Source organism: Schistocerca gregaria, chromosome 2, assembly GCF_023897955.1.
Source record: "Schistocerca gregaria isolate iqSchGreg1 chromosome 2, iqSchGreg1.2, whole genome shotgun sequence".
NCBI lineage: Eukaryota > Metazoa > Arthropoda > Insecta > Orthoptera > Acrididae > Schistocerca > Schistocerca gregaria.
In genome coordinates this window covers 761,404,370-761,417,151 of record NC_064921.1, presented here as the reverse complement: position 1 = coordinate 761,417,151, position 12,782 = coordinate 761,404,370, and the positions used below count along the sequence as shown (strand labels likewise).

The following is a 12,782-nucleotide window of genomic DNA, read 5'->3' as shown; positions in this document are numbered from 1 at the left end:
AAAGACTGTAACATTTCAGGGTGGCCAGAAAACTGGTCTGGTTCCTTGCCATTTGAGGACTGTGCCTATCTTATCAGTTACTGCACCCCAGAATGGAAGCCGCACTTGTGTTGGTCTTCTTGGTTTGGTTGAAAGGCATCACATCTTTGTTTCCTCAATAGTGTTGATATAATATCACAGACAGAATACTCGTTCCTTATGAACACTGAAGTCAGATGGTTAATCTCAGAGCTGAGGTGCTCATTGTCTGAAATAGGTCAGGCTTTGTGTATTAGACTGGCCAGCAAAGGTCTCATCTGAGCTGGATGATAAAGCTGTGGTCATGGAGACATATGCCCATTTGTGTTTGTTTTCGACATAGGCATTTCATTCAATCAACACTCCTAAGAAAGACAACTTCTCATCTTTCATCATCTCTGCTGTAAATCTTATGTTAGCATGTGTACTGTTCATATGGTCAGTGAACTGATACAGCCCTCACTGCCATGTGCCCATATTGAAAAAAGTATCATTAACATACCTGAACAAACAGGCGGACAGATGGGGCTGTGTTCAACACTTGTTCTTTGAAATCTTCCATGACAAAATATCTACAGCTGATGCCAGTGGCAAGGCCATGGCTGTTCAATCAGTCATTTCATAATAATTTCCACCATACAAAAAAATATACAGTCATCAAGTTGTATTGAAATAATTATAAAATTTCAGGTGAGAAATGAGTAGGCCGTAATTTTAATGTATCTTCCACTATTACCTTTATAAAAAGGGAGACCACGTTGATGCTGACCATGACTTCACTTGGGTGTGTACTCACAAGTTTTATGATATTTATAACGCTTTCTCAATTTTTAACATGGTGTCTAAAGTGGCCGGCTGTAAGTGCCAATAATTTAATTAAATACTTTGACAGACTGTATGTTGGAGAGCTGATAGCACTAACAATTGGTGGTATGTCATTTTTGTTTGTTGTTGGAAAACTATGTAACATGTGTGACCTAGTGCTCTTGGCCTTAGGTTCTTCACAAGTTTGTCAAAAAGGCCAGAGTTCTTTAGTAGCCACCCTCTCTTCCTGCTAAGTCCTGACGTAGGATCCTGCTTGAGAATCCAGTATATGCTGTCTTCCAATAACAGACCCACTTTCTCAGGATTGATTGATTGATTTTAACAGGAGAGCTAAAACAGCTTAGGTCTGACCTGCCACTGTCCGCACCAAAACTAGGTTTATTGTGCGGTATCGCTCCCTGTATATCTAGTAAAGCCAACCAGTGCTCTTAAATAGTGCAAGGAGCCCCTCTACCAGTTTTTTGTTAGACGCAATTTCTTCAGGTGTAGTTGTATGGGAGATTCTGTATCTTTTACTCTCCAGTGCCATGCATTCAAAGATCAGATGTGATGCAGTATCTTCACCCCCATCACAGATCCTACATTTAGGGTCCTCTTCCATTATACCCATTGTGTGTAGGTGTTTTTTGACGTTCCCATGGCCAGTCATCAGTCCAGTCATGAGTTTGATCTCTTTCCTGTTCAATCCCACGATTATTCTTTTAAAACATGGCTTGGCCATAATTACCTTACCATGTTTTTGTTGATGGACTGTCCAATATCCTAGGTGCTTTTTCCTAAGCCAGTTCCGTAGTCCTAATTTAATCATAGCCTTGATGATTGTCAAGACAGGTTCCGGTCCAATAAATGGATTGGTTGCCCCCAACCTATCGACTTGTTCATTGCCACAGATCCCTGAGTGGCCAGGGACCCACACAAGGTTCACCCTATTGCTTCCTCCTAGCTCCACCAGAGCCCTGTGGCAATCTGCAACAATCTTAGAACTTGTTGCGGTAGCTGCCAATGATTTCAGTGCTGTCTGAATAGATGTACATTCTAATTGCAGTAGTTTCGGCTTGGAATACAGAGGCCAGTTTCCCTGCACCTTAGCAATCTCTTTCGCAGTAACCCGCTGTTATACCTTCTTCCACCACAGTACAGCCCCATAGGAAATCCTAGGTCTAACCACTGTGGTGTATATCCAGTGCATACCCCTGGGGCTTAGGCCCCAGTTTTTTCCACAAGCCCTCCTAGTACTCACTAAAGTGCTTTTTACCTTGGAGCAGATACTCTTAATATGAGGGGTCCAAGTTAGCTTCTCATCCAAGGTTACCCCTAGATATTTCACTGTCCCCTTCACAGGTAGAGTTTCATCGAAGAGCTTTAGATTCCAACTTGCATGCTGAATATGTCTCTTCGTAAATGGCACCACAACAGTCTTCTTAGGATTAACTCTCAGATCCTGTTTAAAGAACCATTTTTGCACAAAGTCCAACCCTCCTTGTGCCATATTCCTGACTGTGTCAGTGTACCTGTATTTGCTAAGTATTACTATGACAAGGTCATCTGCGTATCCTTGGCAGAAGCATTGCCTGGAATTTAGTTCCTCAGTGAGTTCATTCACCACTAGATTCCACAATAGAGGAGACAAAATTCCTCGTTGTGGGTAGCCTCTAGTGGTCGTAATTACCATCTTTTCATTCATCATGGTAGCCTCTACCTTCCTTCCCCTAAGCGTGGCTCTGGTCCACCGACATGTAGTGGTCACAAGGTCATGCACCTCTGCTGCCCTTACCATGGAATCAAAGGTCGTGTTACTAAAGGCCCCCTCAGTATCCAGGAAGATGCAGAAGGCTATTTATTGGAAGTGAAGTGCTTTTTCCACCTTCCCAATGAAATGGTGGAGAGCTGTCTCACATGATTTACCTGGTTGGTATGCATGTTGGTTCAGGTGTAAAGGGACCCTACTTAGCCTCCTCTCCCCAACATATATATTAACCAGTTTTCCCAATGTTTCGAAAATGAAGGAGGACAGACTGATTGGTCTCATATCCTTGGCCTTGGTATGATCAGTTCTCCCTGGCTTTGGAATGAAGACAACCTTCACTGCCCTCCAAACATTGGGAATGATTCCTACTGCTAAGCCAACCCTAAATAGCCTGAATAGGACTATTATAAGCTTTCCTACATCTTGTTGCAGGAGAACTGGAAAAATTCCATCTGGGCCAGGTGACTTGAACAGTTGGAATGTTCCCACTGCCCACTGGATTTTGTTGTAGTTCACACACTCCTCGGCCGATTCCCAGTCCTCTCTTCGAGTGAATGACAACCGTTGGCTCTCAGGGGTCACATACTGGTCTATGTTATCCAGCAGAGCATATTGAGGAAAGTGAGTTTTGAGGAGGAGAGCAATTCCAGTGTCTCATGTGCTGCCTTTGTATATTCCCCATCCTCCTTCCTCAATGTACCTCCTGGATTAGTTGGTACTCTAGTGAGAAGCTTATGAAGTCTAGCTTGTGCAGCCGTGCCTTCCACTTCCTCACAGAATGCCTTCCAGGATGCCTCCCTTTGCTTGTCTTATTGCAAGATTGTAACTGACAAGGGACTCATGAAATTAAGCCCATTGTCTTTTACGTCTCACAATATTAAACAGTCTCCATACCTGTTTTCTTTGGGTTTCCAATTTGTTATTCCACCAAGGCACACTCCTATTTGTGCACTTCCTGGTGATTGTGCAGTTGTCCTGATATGAGGTCACTATGGCAGAGGTAACAGTCTCTGCTACTTCCTCAAATTCTACTGGCTTCCTTATCGTGGTTTTAATTTTCGATAAGCCTAAGTCGAGGTCCCTTCCATATGTCTCCCGGCCTGTTTCCCTGGGATTTCTATAAGTCATGGTCTGTCTGATTCCTATTTCAACCTTGAATTTGATGTACATGTGGTCCAACGAGGATGGCTCCAACACCACCTGCCATTTTTGGACATAGCTACCCATCGTCATAGAACCAAATGTTATGTCAATTACTTCTTCCCTTGTGCTATTCCTGAATGTAGGTTCATTGCCCCTATTCAGGACCTCTAAGTTGTTAGCTAATAGGAATTCAAGAAGGTACTCACCTCTACTATTGGTGTCCTTGCTGCCCCACACTATTTTGTGGACATTGGTGTAGCACCCCACCAGCAGTTGCTCACCTTGCCGATGGCAAGTCTCTACGTCTCTTTACCTCCAACGGAGGGGGAGAACTGTCTTCATAAGAACAGTATGCTGAGGCCACAATAATTTCCATAGTGATACCTTCCTCACAATGCTGCATTTTGATGGTCACTAACTCCCTAGAGCAGAAATTCATCATTGGCATGAAAGAAATGCCATTTCTAACATAGATGCATTTCTGGAGTTTCTTAGATTCCTAGCATAGAATAGCTTACCTCCAGTGCCTCCGAGGCCCGATACATCCCCTTCGTATAAATAGGGTTCTTGTATCAGGGCCACGTCCACTTCCTGTCTCCACAGGCAGTGGCTCAAGGCAGCAGAGACCCCTTTACTGTGCTACAGATTAATCTGCAGCACCTCCAGGCTCCGTCTTACTGCCATCTTTGAGGTCTTTGAGAACCCTGATGGTGACCTGCAAGAACCCATAAAAACAGTTTCAGGCCCTGCTCTCACATCGGCTTCAGGGACTTCTCACCAACCTCTGCCACCAGGTTTCGTCCTTCCGGAGCAACCTTCCGGTTAATCACTTTCCAGTCTTCTGTCGGAACGTTTGGGTTCTGGGCCCCTATTTTCGCGAACAGAGTCTTGGGAGAGACTTTCCTAAGGATCTTGGGTACCCATAATGATATCTTTGCGGTCTTAAGAAGCTCCGCTGCCATCTTGACCGGCAGCTTCGCATCTTCCCATGGGGATATCATGGGCACTTTGTCCTTGAGCTATTCTACTGTGTGCACCCCCTCACATACAAAAATGAGTGCACCATGATCTAGATAGACCCTCCAGAGGTTGGAACATGGGCCAAGGTCCCCCCCCCCCCCAATCTTTTCAAAGAGGGCCATCTGTACTAGTTCCTCCCGCTGTGAGGTGATGGCCACCAGTGGATAACGTTCCTGGATAACTGCCATCTTAAAAACCGAGACTGCAGTACTATAGGTCTGTTTCCCTATTTCTTGCCTCGGTTTTTTCTGGACTTGCTTATCCGGAGGGAAGAGGGAGTCTCTGATTCCTCCCTTATCCGCTTACTACCTGTCTTTGACATTGTGGGGGTCTGTGTGTCCCCTTCAACCTGAGACAGTCTTTTTCCTGCGGGTCTTGGGTTCTAGTCCCTTTACTTCCCTCTACTTGTGTTTAGGAAGCCATTCTTTTCCTTCTTTTTTCCTCTGTTCCTTAAGTAGCTTCCTCCTTTGGGCCCCAGCCCCAGGCAAGCCTTTGATCTTAATCTGGTCTAGCTTCTCGGTTACAGTTCCCACTTCTGGCTCAGGTCCAGACGCTGATTCAGTAGTGGAAATGCCTTCCATCAGTTCAGTCCCCAATGTTTGGGTATCTGAGGTCTCAATTTGCCCCTCAGTTTCTTTTTCTGTAGTCATATCCATGTTGGTCCCATGCGATTTGGGGATCTAGAAGGTCCACACCACGAATACCCCACGCAGTGTAAGGCTAATTACTCAGGGAGGTCGCCCAGTATCCCTGAGGCTCCATTTGCGACACATCTTCCCATGTGCCATGCACCCCTCAGCATGGATCGCATCACACCTTGGGTTGTGTCAGAGAATAGGGTAGGACTAGGAGTGGATGGGACATTGTGGGGCACTCATAGTCTGATCCATTGTCTGAGGCCTTTCCGGCAGTAGGTCCTCTACCTTTGGCATAGCCCTCAGCTTTTCGTGGATACACAAGCCTTTCCACCTCCACAGACAGTGCTTCGTCAAGGTGGTGTCCCCCGGAGAGGCTCTTATGATAATATGTAGCATTTAGGATACCGTAGACTTCCTCTTTTTGGCCCGTCAGCCAACTAACGTTAAGCTTTTCCCTTTGAGGTTGGTATTAAGTGTTGTTTACTACTTTGGAATATGATTGTGCCTGGATTCATTTCAGTATTACTATCTGTGCATCATGATGCCATTACTAATGTTTTTCATACTGTGCCCACAACTAGAGAACAAAGTATAAATATATTTCTATAATTTTTTTCCTCTTTCCCCAAACTCTGGTTGGAAAGTACATTGTGTGTATCAGGTTGTAAGATTTGCATAAATCCACTAACATTCTTCTCTCTGGATACTCAGTCAGATAGTTGATATTGGAGTTCCCACACAAAAACAACTTTGTTATTGTTCAGAACCAAACCTAGCACAGCTTTATGTCTGGAGAAAAAAGCTATGATTTTTTTCTTGGAAATTCAAACTGTCCAATATATCCTTGAAATTTTTGGCTCTTACATAATGTTTTGATTACATTTAGCATAAATGGCTACTCTTTCCTTCTGTAATAAACTGATTGTGTAAATCCTGATAAGATGTACTCCCTCCAAAGAACACGTTAGTAGTTCTTTATTACCTCAAGGATGCACTGAAATACAAATAATGTCAGTGACAAGATGTATTAGCAGTTCATGTATTTGACTTCTAATTTTCCTTACATTCTGATGAAATAAGTTCACTGTAACTTCTGACTTGTCTTCTCCATTTACTGAACTAACTTTAACCATTAAAGGAATACCTCCTACCTGACTTCTAACTAAAAATGCCTTGCTTTCGTACATGTTATTAGTCAGACTTGCCCTTGAGTGAGCCCAGATCCACCTACTGTAGTCTCACTTACAAACTTAATCATCCAAACTTTCACAGTCCAATTCAGTGCAGGCTTGACTGGAATAGCCCAAGTGCTGGACACTCCCAGCTGTCACCACAAAAATGTGTGTCTTGTCAGCAGTCAACAGTACCTTCTCAAGTCTCATATTAACTTGCCTCATTGCACTGTCAAAATAGTGTGGATTGCAATACTAGAACAGCTGCACAATGATTATATTTCATTAATAGTCCTGGCCAAGTCACTATTTATAACCTAAGCTCAGCCTCCACCAAACTATTCTCAGCCTCTCCCCCTACACACTAGCTGATCCTCTTTAGTACAGTCCGTATTAGCCCAGCAATCGGTTTAAAAATGCTGGTGACTTGGTACTCTTTGCCTGATGTGTCCTGCAGCTGAAGGGCTGCACCATGCCCATTACTGTTACCTAGCAGTAGAATTCTCTTCTTTTTATAGCTCCTCTCTGACTAGACTTCGTAACAACATTGGATGTCAGCTGCATCTTATGTCCTCCTATAACTATTAGATGATCCTATCCACATGACTCTCACAGCTGGATAAACATATTCTCAATATTCAGAAATAAGTTATTTCAGAATTAAATTATCGGAACACATTCTCTTTTTAATGGCCTTACTGACAACTGCCAGTTACCCACTTCTCCACCCTCTCCCTCAGTGGATGGTGATGAATAAGTTGGATGAAGTCTATGTTGAAGTATTCAAGAGATGTAAGTTACTTTTCAGTTGTAGCTTGATTCCATCCCTTCTCTTATTTTCATTGGTAACAGCAATCCTTAATGTAGTGAGTTGTCTGAAACTTTACTCTTCATCTGTATCTTTTATGCCTTATGCCAAAGGTGCTAGTAGTAAAAAATAAGAATGGTCAAGCTGCTTGCTGATGTCTCCCAAGTAACAGGTCCTGATGTCCTTTTAGTATGAAAGCTTGTGCTCTTAGCATAAATTGGAAACCTGTACAGACTAGTTGCAGATCCTTTTTAATTAAAAATTCAGCTGTAACTGATGAAGAGGTTTTATTCAATCTGTATTAGTTATCTTGGGCAAAGAGACTGAAATTATATTTTCTTTGTTTTCTTTTTGTTGCAGGGGATATTATATGTTTTAAAATGAGTCCAGTGAATCCAGGAAACAGGTATCCTGGGAAAACTACTGCTGTGTTTTTGGAGTGCCAGTGCTGAATAAATATTTTAACTTAAAATTTAATTTCTTCTTTGCAACAAAATGTCTTTTTGTAAATGTGAACAAACTGGGTTGGTGTTAGAACTAATTTGTTCTTAAAAGATAAGATAGTTAATGTTACAAAATATTGATTTAAATCTCTACTTCAGGCTTTATTTTTTATACTGTCGCTTAATTTCCATGTAAATAAGTCATGCAGCGCGTAGGCAGGACAACCATGTGGCAAAGTAGATAACATACAATGAATACAAAGCTACATTTCCCTAACACTGTGGGCAGGTATGTATTCACAAGGCAATGTTAAAACACCAGAGAGACATACATTCCATTTGGCTACTATGTAATCCTACCTACACATTTATATCCTGTAACACCTATGTCATGTGCAGTTTTTATAGTGAGTATGCTATACTGTCTTCCTATCAAGTACATGCAGGATGCTTATCAAGATCATATCTTTACATTACTTTCTGCTTGACACACAATAAAATTTTAATAGGATATTTAAGAGGCTACCTAGTTCAGATACTCCACATTACTGTAAAAGGGGTAATTGGGAAGAACATTTCATTAAGAAGCATATATAGACAAAATATTCAGGAGAAGGTATCATATGTGACTACTTACTGAACAAAGAAAAATTATCAAATGTAACACATGTAAAGGCAATGACAAAAATCCAGACCTTCATTGATATGTAAGCTCATCACTTTCAGATTGCATTTCTATTGAAAACATTAACCATAAGGGGCAATGCTGTACAGAACAGTTGGATCACAGAAGGAATAAGAATTCTGTTCTACAAGAATGGGATACTACATAAAATGTATAAATTGAAAAAGTCCAGACCTGAATCAGACATAATTATTATTAAAAACATACTAAAAATATTAAGGTAAATATTATCACCAGGATTATGTATACTTTGACAGAATGTGTAGCCACACAGAGCATTGGAGACAAACACCAATGTCCAAAGGTGTCATGGCTCACAATCGACAGCCTTCTGAGGCTGTTGGCGTTTCCCTGTAGAGCTGAGATACATATAGAGGTGTGATCAGACATAACCCAAATAACTTGTATGGGTATTGGAGGGTAGGTTGTACTGAGAAATAGTTGTTAAGAAAAAGTTTGATGTAGTGTGCTAATTGTGATTTTGCATTGAATTTAACCAATCAGGTCATTGCATGCATAAATTCAAGCAGTCTGACACTAATTGTATCAGCTTATGTTGTAGATGAGGGGAACAGAAAGAGTGAGTCAAGAAATGAGCACATTTTACTGTTAACTTGCATTAGTTCTTGCTTTCAACCAGTTGTGGATGTTTGATTCCATGGTACCTGGAAACAGCAATGTGTTTTTAAATGATTTCAACAGGTGCAGTCCTTAAAATTTCCCTATCAAAACAACGTGCCCTATTATTTTTGAAAGTCAGTGAGTGTAAACTGACTTAAATGTGCTAAAATGCAGTTAACACACAAACATTTGTGGGTCCATGAGTCGCCACTCATTCAGTTGCTCATTACCAGTTAAAATATGCCTTTTACAAAAGTGTTAAATTAAATCTAGGTGAGCAGAAGTTGTGTTTGGGAGCTAGGCTAACTTAAGATGGATATTTTGAGAATGTTTGCAAATTTAGCCTAAATTCCAGGTTAGGTCCTTGATTTTCAAAACTCAGAACGAATCCCCCCCCCCCCCCCCCCCACCACCACCACCCTCACCTCGTCACTTCCAAAGGAATAAGATTTTCTGATAAATTTCAAATTTTGTGTTTAAATGTAGCTTCCACAAGAAAAGGAAGTCATACTTTAGAGGTTTAAGGAGCAAATACTAATCATTAACATTTTAATAGTTTTTGTGAAAGAGTTGACAGAAAAGTTGATCACAAATATGTACATTTATTCTCTCAGATACAGCGTATACAGTGTTTAAGTAATTGCTTATGATTTCACCCAACGAAATTCCAATAATGTGTAACTCTTTCAACATAATTATGAAAAATCAATGAATTTCATACTTAGTCAACAGCCATAAATGTAATAAATACAGGGAAAATAATGATAATTATAAAGCAATAAATCTGATGTTTTCTGAAGTTGGTAATGTAACAAAAAAATAATTGAGAATGTAAAGTAACATTATTTTTCACAAAAGCAATCAAGGTGTCATTCTCCAGCTTGTTTGCATGCTTTGCAGTGCTGCATCATGGAGTCCGCAAGTTTTCCAGAGGTTTTTATGATTTCGTCAATCTTCACATGTCTACTGGAATCATGTAGACAGTTTTCCTCACATGCCCCACAGATAAAAATTTAAAGAGGTAAGATCTGGTGAATGAGCTGGCCAGGCAAGTGGACCACCTCGGCCAATCCATCTCTGCAGATACGGTGCATCTAAATCCTCATGTACCCCAACAGCAAAGTGTGGCGATGTTGGAACTACATTACTTGATGGACCATCAGAGGAACATCTGCTAAATACAATGGAAGAATGTTTACAAAGAACACTAAATAAGTCCATCCATTTAAATGTGGAGGAAATAGGATGGGACACAACAAACACTTGCTTACTGCCGGTATACCTACCCATGCTAAATTCCAAATTCTTAACTCCAATTTCTTAATTCCAAATGTGGTTGTTTTGAGAGTTGAATGGCCCTTCTTTGATGAAATATGCCTCGTCTGTCCACAGCACCATCCTTTCAAAACCTAAATTTTCAGTGCTTTAGGTTAAGTAACAATGAATATTGATTTTGAGAAAAGTGGTCCTTTTCCACCAAATCTTTCCCTTTCTGAAGGTGTTGCAGAAGTAGGTATTCATCATGTAGTACTACAGCATGTGGTGAGTCACGGCGCCATTCTGTAGCTATACTGAACCCAGAAGATGCGTTACATTCCAAATGATCTGTTACCTAGATGCTATTCATGATACTTTTACCTTAAATATTTTCTTGTACAGTCTCCTTTCCAGAATTCTCTCGATTCAGTGGACTTCCTATCCAGTACCACTAACTCTTACCCTGTGACTTCTTCTCCATCTGCAGAGAATCGAGGGCTGGAAGAGAGCTTCACACACTACTGGCCATTAAAATTGCTACACCATGAAGATGACGTGCTACAGACGCGAAATTTAACCGACAGGAAGAAGATGCTGTGATATGCAAATGATTACACCTACAACGTGCTGACATGAGGAAAGTTTCCAACTGATTTCTCATACACAAACAGCAGTTGACCGGCCTTGCTTGGTGAAACGTTGTTGTGATGCCTTGTGCAAGAAGGAGAAATCCATACCATCACATTTCCAACTTTGATAAAGGTCGGATTGTAGCCTATCACGATTGCAGTTTATCGTATCGCGACATTTCTGCTCGCGTTGGTTGAGTTCCAATGACTTTTAGCAGAATATGAAATTGGTGAGTTTAGGATGGTAATACGGAATGCCGTGCTGGATCCCAACAGCCTAGTATCACTAGCAGTTGAGATGACAGGCATCTTATCCCCATGGCTGTAATGGATTGTGCAGCCACATCTCGATCCCTGAGTCAACAGATGGGGACATTTGCAAGATAACAACCATCTGCACGAACAGTTGACGACATTTGCAGCAACATGGACTATCAGCTCGGAGACTATGGCTTCCGTTACTCTTGACGCTGCATCACAGACAGGAGCACCTGCGATGGTATACTCAACAACGAACCTGGGTGCACGAATGGCAAAACGTCATTTTTTCAAATGATCCAGGTTCTGTTTACAGCATCATGATGGTCGCATCCATGTTTGGCGACTTTGCGGTGAACACACATTGGAAGAGTGTATTCGTTCTCGCCGTACTGGCGTATCACCCGACGTGATGGTATGGGGTATCATTGGTTACACATCTTGGTAACCTCTTGTTAGCATTGATGGCACTTTGAATAGTGGACGTTACATTTCAGATGTGTTACGACCCGTGGCTCTATCCTTCATTCGATCCCTGCGAAACCCTACATTTCAGCAGGATAATGCATGACCGAGTGTTGCAGGTCCTGTAGGGGCCTTTCTGGATACAGAAAATGTTCGACTGCTGCCCTGGCCAGCACATTCTCCAGATCTCTCACCAATTGAAAACGTCTGGTCAATGGTGGCTGAGCAACTGGCTCGTCACAATATGCCAGTCACTACTCTCGATGAACTGTGCTATCGTGTTGAAGCCAGTTCCTGCCCAGACACCGAAGCTAGGCCTGGCTAGTACTTGGATGGGTGACTGTTTCGAGAAAATAAAATGGTTTTCAGGACAGGCAAGTCACTGAAGTGGTGTCCAATTGAAAGACTTGCACCAAATGGTTGTGCCAGAGGACTGGATCCATAATTTCTGTCAGAAGGGTCATGGTTCATAGTAACTGATGGAAAGTCATCAAGTAAGACAGAAGTAATGTCTGGCACTCAGAAGGAAGTATTTTTAGGCCCTCTGCCGTTCCTCATCTATATAAACGATTTTGGAGACTACTTCGATTGTTTGCAGATGATATTTACCGTCTTGCAAAGTCATCAAATTATCAGAATGAATTGCAAAATGATTTAGACAAATTATATGTATGGTGTGTGAAGTGGCAATTGTTGTTGTTGTGGTCTTCAGTCCTGAGACTGGTTTGATGCAGCTCTCCATGCTACCCTATCCTGTGCAAACTTCTACATCTCCCAGTACCTACTGCAACGTACGTCCTTCTGAATCTGTTTAGTGTATTCATCTCTTGGTCTCCCTCTACGATTTTTACCCTCCACACTGTCCTCCAATACTAAACTGGTGATCACTTGATGTCTCAGAATATGACCCACTAACCGATCCCTTCTTCTAGTCAAGTTGTGCCACAAACTCCTCTTCTCTCCAATTCAATTCAATGCCTCCTCATTAGTTATGTGATCTACCCATCTAATCTTCAGCATTCTTCTGTAACACCACATTTCGAAAGCTTCTTC

At 41.7% G+C, this 12,782-nt stretch overlaps 1 protein-coding gene across 2 annotated transcripts in view; it reads left to right on the top strand.

Moving 5' to 3' along the window:
- Nucleotides 1–8,327, top strand: part of LOC126334972 (uncharacterized) — a 138,680-nt gene extending 130,353 nt beyond the window's left edge. Inside the window, exon 6 of one of the 2 annotated variants that reach the window (XM_049997760.1) lies at nt 7,732–8,327. In XM_049997760.1, coding sequence (XP_049853717.1) covers nt 7,732–7,823 — 92 coding nt within the window. In that variant the 3' untranslated portion in view covers nt 7,824–8,327. The remainder of the gene's footprint in view (nt 1–7,731) is intronic. The other variant, XM_049997761.1, reaches the window with a different exon arrangement.
- The last annotated feature ends 4,455 nt before the right edge of the window (nt 8,328–12,782 follow it).